A 16,214-nucleotide genomic window follows, 5' to 3' on the forward strand; every position below is an offset into this window, starting at 1 on the left:
CATCGTACGACCTCCAGATCCTCAAAGAATGCAGTATTGAAAATGAGTAGCCTGGGGCTTGAAGTTTTCTGTGTTTATTTTTCAGCTTTCTCTACCTCCCTTTAAACCATAATTAGCCTACTAGTTGTTAAGCCATAACTGCATACTGTATAACACTATTAAAATAAGCACACAGAAAACAAACGCACTACCCGAACTTAATGCAATGGAAGTTAATGCGCTGAATTTGGCAATTAGACTGAGCCAGAATGACATGCAGGTTTAAACAGAATCAGGTGAGAACAATGCTTGTCGTTTGTTAACTCACTCAAGATTAGTATGGCAAGCCGAATGATCATTTAGAGATATCTCTAAATGTTTAAAGATATCTCTAAATCATTTGGAGATATCTAAAATACATTTAGAGATATCTTAAAAAAAATGATTTACAGATATCTCTAAATTGAGCTTTAAATGCGATATTTTTAAACATGCTAATCTATGCAGAGTGATGCCATTTTAAATTGTAATATACATGTATGGTGTTATTGAGTATGCACACACCTGTTCTTGAAAATCACCTCAATGTTTTTTTTTTTAAGAATGCCACCCAAAATAACACACCTTTGAGAACAGCGTCAAAGACACAAGAAACAGTCGGATCCTGTTCGATTTCAGCTATGCACATCTCGACCGAAATCACAGTGGCTGAAAAAAGTTCAGAATCAACAGTGTTTTGTACTGCAACAAGTTGCAAACATGTTTCACATTGCAAGAGACATCAACCCAAAGAATACCCCATCAGTAAAAGACATTGAAGAAATGACCAAACGCTTTGTTGAAAAATATCCATGTACTGCAGATGAAAAAGAAGATGCAAATGGAAATAGCAATATAAGTCTTTGTAATTCAAAGTCTTGTTTAAAGCAGTTGTATTTATCTTACTATCAGATGATTTATGGTAAACTTGGGCCTACGCTTCATTATCTTGAACTGCCAACATGGTCTCACTGGCAAAATGTTGCTTCAGCAATTTCTTCAAAAGTGCCTTAAACTTTAAAACTGTGTCATCCCAGGAAGGGGTCTTCCGGCTGCTCTGATATAGAGAGCTCATCAATACCTACCCAATGGGCAGGCATATCCCATACATAATGTCATTGGTGGTCATAGTTGAATTGAAAGGGAACTGTAACTGTTGTTGTAATGGAATACAATTTCAGTAAACAATTGCCTTTTAATTGTAATTGAAGTTTCAATTATAATTGAACCCAGGTCTGGTGCCTGTAAGCTATGTCACACTGTAAATGACATGGTCACTCTTGTTACACTTGTGTGCCATTTATAAGTTAGTGTAAAAAGACGCCCATGGAGATTAGAGCAGTATAGACGTGCCTTGGGGAGAATCTAAAAAGTACCTGGTTGGTATAGTTGGTTCCTAATCTTCTAATATGTATGTTAGAGAAAGGAGCCGTGGGACCTGGCTATGTATGTATGGTCTGAATACTACAACCAAAAAAATAAATGTGCTGTGCTTGTACAGACCTGGGCCAAAAATAGTTGTATTTGATATTTTATTTTTAAATACCAAACAACCAATAGTTGAAGTATTTAAATATATATGCTCAAATGAAGCAATTATTAATTTTAATATTCAAATATTGTTTGCAAATATATATATATATATATATATATATATATATATATATATATATATATATATATATATAAAATAGTAAAATAGTTACTTTCTGGGTTCTGTCTTCAAATATTTTCAATTACTTGCAATATGTATTTAATTATTTTACATATACTTTTTACAAACCATATTTAAAATTATATTCATCCCTGGTCTGGTTTGTACCTCATTGATGCTCCTCTTCTGCGCTTTACAGCAGAAATGTTGACTTTTTTCATTCCTGTGTGGAAGCGAAGGTGGCTTACCCCCAAGCTAGTCTTTAGAAGCCATTAAAACAGGAGCCTCTTGCAATACAGTGGAATGTATAACAAGAAAGGTTTTTTTGGGAGAGACAGGAGTCGTTCTGTCCCAGAGTCTTTTGTCAGTGTTCTAGCACAAAAAGACACCCCTTCCTTATCTTGCCCTGAATCAGGTGGGAGAAAATACAAATCTCTTTAACATGAAGTCTGGGGCAGGTTCAAACCTGAACACCAGATGATATGTTACAGTTAAGTAGAGCCCTGCTGGAATACAGAAAATTCCAAGTATTGTTTTGCTCCGTTCCAAATGTGCTTAAGTGAAGAAAAAGTTCTCAAAAATACACCTTGCAACATTAATCTTTGAACCGCTGTTTTAATTGCATTTGGATCATTCCAGACACCACCTGATATGTGAGCGCAACAAACTCTTGCAGCAATGAATTATCCACCATTAGTAAAAAAAAAAAAAAAAAAAAAACGAAGCAGTTATGTAAGAAATTTTAGGTGGTATTCAAATATACATTTGTATAAAAAAGATTGCCTAAACATATAGGTTTAAACAGTAGCCTAGTTTATTAAGAGTAGCTACTTATTTTGAATATTTAGCTAGTGTTGTATGTGAGAATATACAGTGTACATCTTAGTAGTAATATATATAAGTCATACGGCCCCATAGGAATTAGTATAGACTTATTATGCCCCCCCCCCCCCCCCCAGAAGACAAACCAGACAGCTTCTCTGCATGTCAGTGGGTGATCAACGTTAGTCCTCAAGGAGTGTATTCTGGTTTTTGTAATAACCAACTGGTCACATAGAACAAGAGAATCACCCTATAAACCTCTGCATCAGATTTGAAATCAGATTTATTTGATTTAAATCGATTTTTTTTTTCAAATTATGGAAACATTTTAGAGGTAGGGGTTGATAATGTTCTTAGGGTGTTGCAAATAGTAATTTGTGAATAGTTACATACCAAAACACATCATTCAAAATTTAAATGAACACATAAATAAAGCAAATTATTTATCATGTGGCATCCTCTAAATGTGAGCTAAAATATGTTTTGCCTTCTTAAAAGGCTTTCAGGAGTTTCATCACAGCCACTATTACATATAAATTCTATTGAATTTATAATGCAGAGCTACATTTGTTAAGGGCTGGTGTAAAAGAGTTATGCTGATGCAATGCTGAAAGGGCTGGACATCATGAAGGAAGTTTCCAAATCAGGTTTGTGCAGGAGAGGAACCCTTTATAAGCTTCAGTCTGCCTGGACTCCTTTCACACAGAGACTGAGCTCCTGTCTGCATTGTCTGCACTTCAGAGAAACCAGCAGCTGTACAATCAAGACTCACTGCAAACTCCAGACTCATTAGCAATACAGGTAAGCTAACTTGCATTCTTATTATTTCTACCAGATTATGTTGCCTACTGTGATGTAGAATGCAAACTATACCAGATTTAGTTGCATGTGGCTTCATTTTGTACAGAGAGTTGGGGAAGTTAAAGCTGCTTCATACTTCAGAGTCTGACACAATTTCTGGTCTCAATCAGTCGTTGGTCTCCTCAGACCTTGTTTGACAGGTTGAAATTACATTACCATCTGCATACTTGCACCCTGTGTCTTTTTTTGGAAGTCGTACGTCTTTTTCTCATATGTTTGCAACCACTTTTGCACTTACGTACTACTAGTTACAGTTACAATGAGTTTCTTCTCAGGCACTGTTTTACAGTGAAATTGATTTACGCTTACAAAGTATTTTCTTAAGATCAAGCTTGTGCCTCATTTTCCTGATCATTTTATAGTAAGCTGATATAAAAAGTGCATTGGGGTGTTAGTTTTGACTTGCACTGATGAAGCGCTTTATGATGTCCATGTTATGCATTAGTGGTAGTCCTTTTTATCAATGTAACTTATTTTTTAACAAAATGTAATGTGTTGCCACATTTAGGAACCACAACAGTTACAAGTAAAAAGAAAATGTTATTAGATTACAGTAATGTGTCACTCCCCCAACATTACAAAATGTTTGTTATTTTGAAATCTGTAACACTCACATTAATTTGTGTTATCAACTTTTAAGTAGATTACTATTGCACATTTGTTGGATCATTGCTTAGGTACATTTTAAACAATTATCCCAGGTGTTAAATAATCTATTTGGGGAGCTTTAGTTAATTGAAATTTTGGATTACATCATACACATTTTCAGGGGGTTTTCTTTCTTTTTTTTAGCAAATAAAGCAATTTCAAAATACTGCAATACTCATTCTAAAGAAAATTCAGAATATGATATCTGAAATATGGAACTGTCTTGTAAATAATTAGTGAACTTTTAATTCATGTAAACGTTGTATTTGAAACAACTTTTCTTTATCCCCAGGTGTGTGTGTGTGTGTGTGTGTGTGTGTGTGTGTGTAATGTCCTCATTTGTGCAGTGTAGAATTTAGAAAAGTCAGTGCCCTGTAAACAATTCAACAACAGGGGCACACACAGCTTGATTAAAGGTATTTGCTGGTTTCCCATTTAGGAACCCTAGTTCAGTTTTAATTGAGAACCTTGAAGCCAGGGGTGCTGTGTTCAGTAGGGTCAACGTTTTCTACTGAACGTCCTGTTAGCCGAGAGGTCTTGTAATGTTTGTGAACAAAGTTTACGCTTTTGCTCAGGCCATATAATGTTTATAGGTATTGTATCTTGAATCGAGTGGATTATTTAAATAATTAATTGAAAATACCCCAACTAAAATTCTCTTAAAACCTTCAATATATTGAAGAGAAAAGGGGGGTAAAATAATTGACTGTTAACTCACCCAATTACCAAAATAAATAGCAGCAGAGTTTATAGTTATTTTTTCTGTAGGTTACCAAGTCCAGCTGAGGAATGGATCGCAAAGCTGCGTACGCTTCACTGGTGGAAGGGGTGCAACACTTTGTCTGTCCTGTCCAGAGTGAAATACCAACAAGCTCACTGTCAGTTAGGTAAGTTCATTTTCTTTTTTCCTCATTATTAACTGAACAATTAAGCACTGGCTGATCTGTTTGTTACCTTTCTAGAGCTGTGAGGCTGAGATGATGGGACTTTTCACTTGTTCTCAATGCTGTAGTCCAGTGGTGGGGAACCCTGGTCCTGTAGGGCTGCTGTCCCTCTTGGTTTTCATTCCAATTGAGCTCTAAATTACTTAATTGGACCAATTATTAGCAAATACATGTCTAATTAGGTAATTTAGGGCACAGTTGGAACAAAAACCAAGAGGTACACCACCAGCCCTCCTGGAACATGGGTTCCCCACCACTGCTGTAATCACTTCTACTTTAGACACATTGCCAACACATTGAGAAATGCATTTACTGAGGCATAAGCTATAACCTATGCATCCCATTTGCTGGTGCATGGTTCTTTGGCCTTCTCCACTTCTCCATTGCATTTAACAAAGTGTTTCTCACAGGCATGCAGTACAGCACAGGTCCATGGCCTGGTTCCTGAATAGAGGTATTTTAAGTAATCTAGTTCCATTTACATCCAATCACACTGAGAAAGCACAGAGAAGGTGCCAGGTGTTCTTCAAGCTAACCCTACTTTAGGTCAAGTCTTCAGCACACCCTTTACTAATCATTGCCATTAATTCTGTTATGTTTTACTTTTGTCTGTTCTTGCAGTGAAGAGTACAAAACAAAATTTCTGGAGTCAGTTTTCCTCTTTCTGAAACAAGGGGTCGGCTCGATTGATTCACTCACAACGTTTCTGCTGACTGCAGACAAAGACCACATGGAACAGGACTATAAGAAAATCAGGAGCATGATTGAAGAAGCTACCCAGAGCATGTCAAAAGCAGAGACAGTTTCCAAATATCAACTCGCAAAGGTTGATGAAAAATATTTGGTGTTAACTACAGAGAAGAGCAATCTAGAAAGGGAACAAACCAACAAGACAACAGAATTGAATAATCTGAAAACCAGCCTTGCATCTCACAATGAAAACTTGACGAAAAGTGGACATGCTTTGGAGGAGGCAAATCGACACAAACAAATTGCACAACGAGACCTTGATAATGCCAGAGCAAATTATTATGAAGAAGAAGAGAAAAGGAACATCGGAATTGGATTGATGTTCGTACCCTTTTTTGGGCCAATAGTTGGTAAGTATTTGGATGTGTAATTCTTTTCACCCAGTTAGCTAGGATCTTTGTGACAAACACAACATGTTGACAAAGAGGTCTGTATTCCACCACCATTGTGTGGATACCATTATTGTTTGTCACAAATAGCAGGAGGCAGTGCTTTAGATATTGTGAACTGACTATGAAACAGCTTGTTAAAATGCATGTACTCTATCGCACCATTACAGGAGGCACCATGATTGGCATTTCTCAAACGGCCATGAACAATGCAGCGGATGTTACCAGGAATGCAGAAGCTGCTGTGTATAAGTGGAGAGATGAAGTCAACAACTATTCAAACAAAGTGGCCAGATACTGTGATCTCGTAAAAGGTAAGCAGAATGAAATCTCCAACACCAGAAGCCATTTGCAGGAGATTGATTGCACGCTGCAGCAGTTGTCCCAGAAGCGGACAGCCACTGCTGAAGTGCAGAAGAAGCTCCGAGATGCCACCCACTTCCTGAGCACCCTGGCTGGAAGAGTGCAGGTGGCCGAGGTGCAGACCAGGAGCGTTCTCTTTTTCGATCCTCTGATCACCATACTGGAGGACATATCTCAGCACATATACCAGCTCTCAGGGAACAAGAAATACCAACTTCTCTACCAGCAGGATATCAAACCCATGATAGACAGGCTGAAGGAAAACAATCCTAAACTCAAAGCTATCTGCAACACAGGCGATGGGCAGTTTTACTAAGAGCTTCCCCTGTACTGTTAGTGCTTTACGCTGTTTGCATTTCTCATTTAAGATGTCAAATCTAATTGATTATTTTTGTGGAAATTAGGCTTTTGTGAAAAGCGGAGTAACTTTGCAACTGTTAGCAGTGCAGGTTTATGTTATAAGTAGGGGTTCTGATTTTCGAGGGATTTTTTTTAATTGCGTAGAATTATTTAATGAAAAAAATAGTGAAATTAGGTTAGTTTTAAGGATGTCAAATTCCCAAATATTGTAATAAGTGGCTGTGTCTTGGTACTGATGTCATCTTGATCAATATGAATTGGTAAGGGGAATAACTTTTATACTTGGGATTGTAATCGGTGTGTGGATTTTGTTCTTGTTTGTTGCTGTGTCAATCTCAGTTGTCTCGATTCATATGATGTGTTCACATTAATTGAATCATTCTAGATGCCTGTCTTTATATTGAGCATTCATTCTGTGATCTTCTGAATGCCCTGAGGAAGGCTTGATTTGCCTTGCAGTTTGTCTCACCAAAGTTTTCTGAAATCTCAATGTTTGTTGTTCAGGATGTGAAATAAAGCAAATTGAATGACCAATACATGATTTATTGGCCTTTTTGCTTATTTATTTGTCTTTGTGGTGAAACAAACAGTACATTAAACACCTCTATTTGTTTGTTTTTTCAAAAGGTTTATCTGGGGAAGTGAATGAAATGTGTCTTTACTGATTGCTCCCAAAACTTTGGCTTGACAACCCATTTCCATACCCCCACCTTTCTGCTATCCAATCTATATAAAACATATGCCAGCCAGACAGAGGTAAAATACAACTCCCAAACCTAGTTTGCTTGATATGTCTGGATTTTAAAAAGCTGCAGTTACATCCCCTATAAAAATGTACCATGGTACTTGTACCACTGGATTTTGGAACAAGGTACCATATGATATGTTATCAGTGTGAAAGTACAGTACAATGGTACTGTATAATATACAGTATGTACATAACCTATGCCATCAATGTACAATGCTGTATTATACTTTTCAATTTCTAAGAAGTAGCATGGTATCTAATTGCAACGCTACACCATGTTACTATTTCTAGTACCATGGTATAGTGTAGCTATATACCATTGTACTGCGTTATAGTACCATACTAGGTCATTGTACATTGATGGCATTGGATACAATACCATTGTACTTTCACACTGATTGATCAGGTATTAAAACTGTCTTTGTCTTGATGTCAGACTCCCTGCCATGCACACACTGTCATGACCATGAGAGGATCAGGTATTCAAACTGTCTTTGTCTTGATGTCAGACTCCCTGCCATGCACACACTGTCATGACCATGAGAGGATCAGGTATTAAAACTGTCTTTGTCTTGATGTCAGACTCCCTGCCATGCACACACTGTCATGACCATGAGAGGATCAGGTATTCAAACTGTCTTTGTCTTGATGTCAGACTCCCTGCCATGCACACACTGTCATGACCATGAGAGGATCAGGTATTCAAACTGTCTTTGTCTTGATGTCAGACTCCCTGCCATTCACACACTGTCATGACCATGAGAGGATCAGGTATTCAAACTGTCTTTGTCTTGATGTCAGACTCCCTGCCATGCACACACTGTCATGACCATGAGAGGATCAGGTATTCAAACTGTCTTTGTCTTGATGTCAGACTCCCTGCCATGCACACACTGTCATGACCATGAGAGGATCAGGTATTCAAACTGTCTTTGTCTTGATGTCAGACTCCCTGCCATGCACACACTGTCATGACCATGAGAGGATCAGGTATTCAAACTGTCTTTGTGTTGAAGAGGAACACATTAATGCCAATATTATATCAGAAGGATCTATTGAATTAAAAATAAGATTTGATATTAAATATGACTGGCAAGCAAAAAATAAAATGCAAGATCTTAGCAAAAATGTACAAATATATTTTTAATTTTAGTGAAATAAAAAGATAGAACAAATAAAAATAAAATGCTGTTATCGAACAACAGTAATACCACAAATAACAAATATATATATATATATGTTATTATTGTTATTATTATTTAGCAGACGCCTTTATCCAAGGCGACTTACAGAGACTAGGGTGTGTGAACTATGCATCAGCTGCAGAGTCACTTACAACTATGTCTCACCCGAGAGACGGAGCACAAGGAGGTGAAGTGACTTGCTCAGGGTTACACAATGAGTCAGTGGCTGAGGTGGGATTTGAACCAGAGACCTCCTGGTTACAAGCCCTTTTCTTTAACCACTGGACCACACAGCCTCATATATATATATATATATAAAGCAAGGTTTCACCTCAACCACCATGTCGCTTCCTTGTGTTGAGGGATGAAGAGGTAATGGATTTGCGATAATACATTAAATTATTATTATTATTATTATTATTATTATTATTATTATTATTATTATTATTATTATTATTATTATTAATAATAATCACAAGGTTGACTATAGTTTTTTTAAGGTACTTTTGACTTTTCTGTATATACAACTCCAAAGTTAATACACAGGATAGAACTCTCACAAAACAGCTAGTTGCTTTTTCAAAGAGCTGGTGGGGAAAATGTTGCCTTTTTCTTCCCTCTCGATATAATGCCAGTCAATGATGTCATATTTTACCAAACTGCAACAAAATAAAACATGTGGGAGAGACCAGTACAACATCACACAGAGAATTGTGAGGGTCTGGAACCAACTCCCCAGTAATGTTGTTGAAGCTGACACCCTGGGATCCTTCAAGAAGCTGCTTGATGAGATTCTGGGATCAATAAGCTACTAACAACCAAATGAGCAAGATGGGCTGAATGGCCTCCTCTCGTTTGTAAACTTTCTTATGTTCTTATGTTCTTATTACAGCAAACACAAAATCACCTATTAATATAAAAAATAATAAAATAAAAGGGCACACCTTGAATGACTTGTAGTTTTAGAAAAGATCAAATGAGAAAATACAGAAATAAAAAGAGAAAAAAACGGTACACGCTACGCGGAGTGGAGAAATAGCAGCGCCCGCTCCTCCTACATTCCTAAACATGGACAGCATTTCAGGCACCGCTGCGCTTAAAAAATGGCCTCATGCTGCCATCTTGTGGTCATTTAATAGAACTGCTGGTTCCAGCAAACCAACATTTCTTTTTAAAATCTGGACAGCTCAGCAGCCCTTTGAAATGACTCGGATTAACCTGACCCCTCTGTTCCAATATAAAGACATTTCTGAAACATTGTTAAAACACACCAAACAATCATATTGAATCCTTCTATAGGTTTCGATTTTCTTGAATTGCTTCTTAAAATCAACTTCACTGGTTTCAATATTCCACATACTAAATTCTGTTCACACTAAACCGTAGAATTAGCACTGAACACAACATTGTTATATTAGCTTGACAAGTGTACATTGTACACACACACACACACATACACAATTACTTTTTTTTAACTAATCAGATTAGGTATGTGTATATAAAGGATTTCCCCCACACTTTTGTAATCTGCTTTCATATTTTTCATGCTTTATTTTATGTATGTATTTACTGTCTATTTTTTAATGTCCACTGTTGTCTGTGGCTAATTTATTACAGTGAAGTTGTTACATTGTAATGTTTTATAGTAGATTGTATTTTGCTGCTTGATAAACCTTGGAAAAAGTCATCTGCTAAATGTCTGCAATAATAATAATATTAATAATAATAATCCTAAATTACACTTAATGTGTTCAATGCAACAATGGGCCTGTACTGTCAAAAACATTCTTTCCAAGTATGGAAATCTTTCAGTAGACTAGCACGGTGTGACCCTCTGCGGGATTTGTCTACATATGCTACACTCCTACCTCTGACAGCTGACATTTAATATCAGGGTCTGTTATATCCTCGATTGCAGCATGCACGTTGTCTGGACCTAACGCTACTGCCTGGAACAACACTGGGGCAAAGAAATGTGGAGATGGTCCTCCACGTACGATGCTCATAGCAATCAACTGTCCTGCATAGAAATAGCTGTTTTTCAAAGCTACCAGAAAGAAAAAAAATCAATATTACTTATGAAGCAAATGTATTTTGAAGGATTGCATGTTATAGTTGGCTATGGGGTAACATAATGCCAGTGATTTCAATGGAAATGGTCGTTAATAACAGCATTATCATGTAATTTCATTTGATATGTATAATATATTTGTTTCTGTCATGCAAACAACATTCTACCAAAGCAGCTTCTGAAAAACGCTTTAATTTTCAGAAATAGTGCTGGTTAATTACATTTGCTTTGCATCATGCGCGGCTCCAGAGAAACAATTGTATCTAATGTCATCACACGTCCTTCTGTTCTCTTTTGAAAAATACATACTGTGAACATTTGGCACACCATATCTGCTACTGGATTTTTATAATTTAGTTTTCAGCACATGAAATGAAATTGATTTATACACTTACACTCTGCATGGCATGAGAGAGTACTTTGATTTTTGTGGGCCATCAAACATAGGGCTGTTTCTTAGATGTTGCAGCACTAGTCTGAAAAACACCCTCATTGGCCCTCCCAAATCCACTGCTCCTTCCGAAACACCAGCATCATCTATGAATTTCACATCAACGAAAAGTTTGGCCTCCTCATGGCTCTTACAGCACCATCCCACTCATTTCTTCTGTTTAAGTTGAAGCGAATGACTTCTTCATTGATTCCAACTCTCAGAGATTGTAGGATATCTTCCACACTAAAATATAGGAAAAGATGAAATTCGAGGAATTAAGTAACAATCAATAAATCACATCACATACGTTAGAGAGGTTTCTTAAAATCAAGGGAGGGGGAGTATTAAAATGACCACATTTTTGCATGTGGATGGTCAATTGGAGAAAGAGTAATGTTTCATGTGAATACACATCAAACACAGCTATTACTAAAGATAAAATCCGACCTCTGCCATCCCATAATCTGGCACAACACAAAGTGTTTACTCTCCTATGGGTGGTGGTCATTGTGTTACAATGTTACATTCACAGAACATGGTGGTGTTCCTAAATATCATGACAAAGAATTCTATGACAAAAAGTTATTTAATTGATTGAATTCTAAACATGCATTTAAAATATACAGTCACCAAGCAAATATTAATTTAGTTGTATGAAGACATCTGTTCCTCAAGACTCAATGAATAAGGCTTGCAACACTTACTGAACAGCTGCATGCAAGCTTTCCTTTAGCAATTCCTCTAGAGCTCTATTCAGCTGCTCTTCTTCAGAACCACTGAATACATGGTCTTCACTGACAAGGTCCACAGAGTCTCTAAGAAACAAAAGAATAAATAAGAAATTCAGCCCACTATAACACTGATAGCATTGGAAGCTCCATTCTTACTTTCCTTCTGCAGTAATAGTCCTTTGATAGTAAAAGTCTTTTACATTACATCAATGTGAGACATTGTGTTGTGCACAACAGAAATTACTGTCACAGAAACAAACATCGTACTCAATATTAATGTTAAAAAATAAAAATATTTTAATTATATAAAAATGACAATTACTCACGAGTACTCCACATTGAAAACATTACCTACCTGTACAGTCCACTACAAGAAGCATGGTGCTTGCTGTAATAATTTTGAACATGGGATGTGTTGTCATGTCATGACATAGATAGTTGAGTCTCTTCAGATATCTCCATAACGACATCATCTTCCAAATCAGTGTCATCAGGCTGTCTGAAAACAGTTAACAAAGACATACATGCGTTGAATGTCAAAACATATTTACCACAGATACAAGTCAACCACTATGTTGTAAAAAGAAATGAGCAATTTAAATTACAAATACACCAGAAAAATAGATGACCTTCCACAGTTTTCAATGTGTTCTGAAAGGCATTGCATAGGGATATCTTTTTCACACCTCTTGCACTTCTGCATGACCACCTCTTGACACTACAACAAACAAACACACATTTATTTTTAACATGCTTCATTTTTATAGTATGTGTTACATGTGCATTTACACCTTAACCCAGTGATCTCCAGTCCTGATCGTCGAGGGCCATAGTCCAGCAGGTTTAATGCAATAGATATTGCTCAAAAAGAGATGGCAAGAGCGTGCCAGTGAAGAAATATGTTGAGAGTTGGAAAGGGAGGAATCAAAGGTGACACCAAGGTTTGGGCAGAGGAGGAAGGGGAAAGGGTGATAGAATCAAGGGAAATTCAGATAGAAAGGTCTGTAGAGGGAGGCGAAGAAGAAGGAATATAGAGGAGATCAGATTTTGACAACTGTTCTTACCTCTTCAGCCTCACGCTTCGCAATGCTCTCCAGGTTTTTCTGAAGTGGTCGAATATAGGCCATTGCCTGGTTCAGGCCACTCTCAGTTCTCTCTCAGAAACAGAGTTTCACATAGTTCAGAAAATCCTCCATTTTTGTCTGCAAATGTTATTTTTTTCCTACCAAGGCCTGAATTCTGTAAACCAATGTGGTCTTCTCCATTGGGCACAGTTTGAACATTGGTCTCTGCTAAGCAAAAGAAATCATGTGTCCGGGTTTCACTGTGTGTAGTTTTCCGTTTACACTTTCCAGTGTTCTGGAACATCTTTTGCCCCCTTGCCCGATCACATGGCTGAAACAGCTGCACAAGATTTCTTTGAATGTGGTCATTTCTAGCTACAGTGCAGGCAATCCTGCCTGAATCGACTGTAGGGGTTCCCTGTTGTACTTCAGCTAGTGAGGTTTGCATGTTGTTAAACAAACCGCTAAAAGAACTGGGTGAACACATCCCAGTACCAGTCTGTGATCCTGAGCCAGCAGTGGCTGTGCTTTCTGACTCTCTCTTCAAAATCCTTGCAGCTTCTTGTGCAGAATGTGACCAATTTATCCAATGACCTTCTATGAACTGGTCAGATTCTGCACATAATGAACTACTTGAACGCACCCTTAAAGTCTCCCTTTCACAGCTGCCCGGTTCAGCGCAGTTAATTCAGAAGCGGTTCTGTAATTACAAATATTAAGGAAGCGCATTGCTACCTTACAAAAATAAATAAATAATAATAATAATAATAAAACACATATTTACATGAAACGAAAATATCACGTATATACATGACAACAAGAAAAACGTAATTATTATTATTATTATTATTATTATTATTATTATTATTATTATTATTATTATTTATTAGCCGACTCACTTGCCCATCATTGTTAGCTGGGTTACTATCCAATCTATTACTGACACCTTGTGGTCATGATTCGCCACTGCACGTCATTAATGTTGCTTAACATTCAATTTCTGCAAGTGTGTCACATGATACTTATGCAGGTTGATCCGTGCCTAAATTAAGATGCACTTCCGCAATGGTATTCTGCTTGCTGATCATGATCATGATTATGATCATGTTATTCTGCTTGCTGATTGTGATTATGCAACATGGTATTCTGCGTGCGGATCATTAACATGAAGACCGTATTCGTTTACCAGGGTTGCCATGGAAACTGTGGACCCACAATCCTCCTGGTGCATCGCTCACGTTACAGATGCCGGATAGACCTGAATTAAGGCAAGTTCGAGTTTTTTTTTCCGAGTTTTCTTTTTATATTCGTTTGTTATTGTATAAGAATTAATACTCGATCACATGTGCTCATAACATATAGAGACCACATTTGTCACTGTTTTTTTGTTTTTGTTTTCTAGTATATAGTGTATATAACAGTGGTTGGTGGGGATTGGTACCTGTATTTAAAAGTAAGTATTGGAAAATCGTGATGGGTTTTTGATTATTCTTACAGTAGGTACAGTATTCTGGTCGAATTAAGAGACAGACGTGTATCAAGGCAAGTTATCTATTTTATTTTAATTTTTTTTGGCTGGGGAAGTGGATGAAAATGAATATTTCAAGAATGAATTTCCCCTCGTCTACTGCAGCGACCTGTATGAGCTGTTGCATCAGTAGCTTTATTATACAGTTGTACCGGTTGACTTAAGATTTGTATTTTATTGTACCAATGTACCTATCATTTGTATTAATTACTTGCTAGATGTACAGGTATTTAGAGTTAAGTTTTTTTTTTAAATTTATTTTAAAGCTGATCAATACTTGGAGTAGCACAAGGGAGTAATGTGTGTTTGTTTGTTGTAGTGTCAAGAGGTGGTCATGCAGAAGTGCAAGAGGTGTGAAAAAGATATCCCTATGCAATTCCTTTTCAGAACACATTGAAAACTGTGGAAGGTCATCTGTTTTTCTGGTGTATTTGTAATTTAAATTGCTCATTTCTTTTTACAACATAGTGGTTGACTTGTATCTGTGGTAAATATGTTTTGACATTCAACGCATGTATGTCTTTGTTAACTGTTTTCAGACAGCCTGATGACACTGATTTGGAAGATGATGTCGTTATGGAGATATCTGAAGAGACTCAACTATCTATGTCATGACATGACAACACATCCCATGTTCAAAATTATTACAGCAAGCACCATGCTTCTTGTAGTGGACTGTACAGGTATGTAATGTTTTCAATGTGGAGTACTCGTGAGTAATTGTCATTTTTATATAATTAAAATATTTTTTATTTTTTAACATTAATATTGAGTACGATGTTTGTTTCCGTGCCAGTAATTTCTGTTGTGCACAACACAATGTCTCACATTGATGTAATTTAAAAGACTTTTACTATCAAAGGACTATTACTGCAGAAGGAAAGTAAGAATGGAGCTTCCAGTGCTATCAGTGTTATAGTGGGCTGAATTTCTTATTTATTCTTTTGTTTCTTAGAGACTATGTGGACCTTGTCAGTGCGCCTCACCCCTCCTGTCACCCCTCGCCCCTCCTCTCACCCCTCGCCTAACCCCTCCTCTCACCCCTCCTCTCACGCCTCGCCTCACCCCGGGTCAGTGTGGCACAGCCTGTCTGCTCTTCTGAACAAACACTTCAGCCCTGCCGACGCAGTGATAGTCTGGAGCAGCAACACAAGGTAACCTGAACACAATAAACACACACACTGCTATATACACACACACACACACACACACACACACACAGACACACAGTGAGAGTCTGGAGCAGCAACACAAGGTAACCTGAACACAATAAACACTGCTACACACACAATCCTAGCTGCAGCACATGCACAATGTTATACAGACACACACAGACACAGCTGTACAGTGACACAGAGACGCACACACAATCACAGCTGCAGCACACACACTCTGAAATGCAGGTGTAGAGCAGCGTGTAGTTGTGACTCTGTGTCTCTCCCTCTGCCTCTCTCTCAGGATTACGAGCGGAGGCTGCGCTTGTTGAGCCTGGATGATATGGAGCGGCTGGCGACCCGCATGCTTCACCCCGAGGCTGGGGAGTGCATGGAGCTGTCCTTCCTGGACTGAGGAATACTGCTGCTGCCCTCTCCACCTCTCCCCTCTCCCCCCTCTTCTCCTCCCCCTCTCCCCTCTCCCCTCTCTCT

General features: G+C 37.7%; 1 protein-coding gene across 2 annotated transcripts; it reads left to right on the plus strand.

Moving 5' to 3' along the window:
• The first annotated feature begins 3,163 nt into the window (after nt 1-3,163).
• LOC131723319 (uncharacterized) lies at nt 3,164-7,343 on the plus strand. Of its 2 annotated transcripts, none has more exons than XM_059016942.1 (4): nt 3,164-3,295; nt 4,772-4,890; nt 5,569-6,047; nt 6,257-7,343. In XM_059016942.1, the coding sequence occupies exons 2-4, from the start codon at nt 4,793-4,795 to the stop codon at nt 6,763-6,765; spliced, it is 1,086 nt and encodes a 361-aa protein (XP_058872925.1). In that variant the 5' UTR covers nt 3,164-3,295; nt 4,772-4,792; the 3' UTR covers nt 6,766-7,343. The 2 variants fall into 2 exon arrangements, with proteins under 2 accessions (XP_058872925.1, XP_058872926.1); XM_059016943.1 differs by having other exon boundaries at nt 3,166-3,295; nt 4,757-4,890.
• The last annotated feature ends 8,871 nt before the right edge of the window (nt 7,344-16,214 follow it).

Source organism: Acipenser ruthenus, chromosome 54, assembly GCF_902713425.1.
Source record: "Acipenser ruthenus chromosome 54, fAciRut3.2 maternal haplotype, whole genome shotgun sequence".
In the NCBI taxonomy this organism is placed as follows: Eukaryota; Metazoa; Chordata; class Actinopteri; order Acipenseriformes; family Acipenseridae; genus Acipenser; species Acipenser ruthenus.

Coding starts and splice junctions, on each gene's coding strand:
- LOC131723319 (XM_059016942.1), top strand. CDS start 4,793: ATGGATCGCAAAGCTGCGTACGCTTCACTGGTGGAAGGGGTGCAACAC. Junction 4,891..5,568: donor ACAAGCTCACTGTCAGTTAG/GTAAGTTCATTT, acceptor CTGTTCTTGCAG/TGAAGAGTACAAAACAAAAT. Junction 6,048..6,256: donor CTTTTTTGGGCCAATAGTTG/GTAAGTATTTGG, acceptor GCACCATTACAG/GAGGCACCATGATTGGCATT.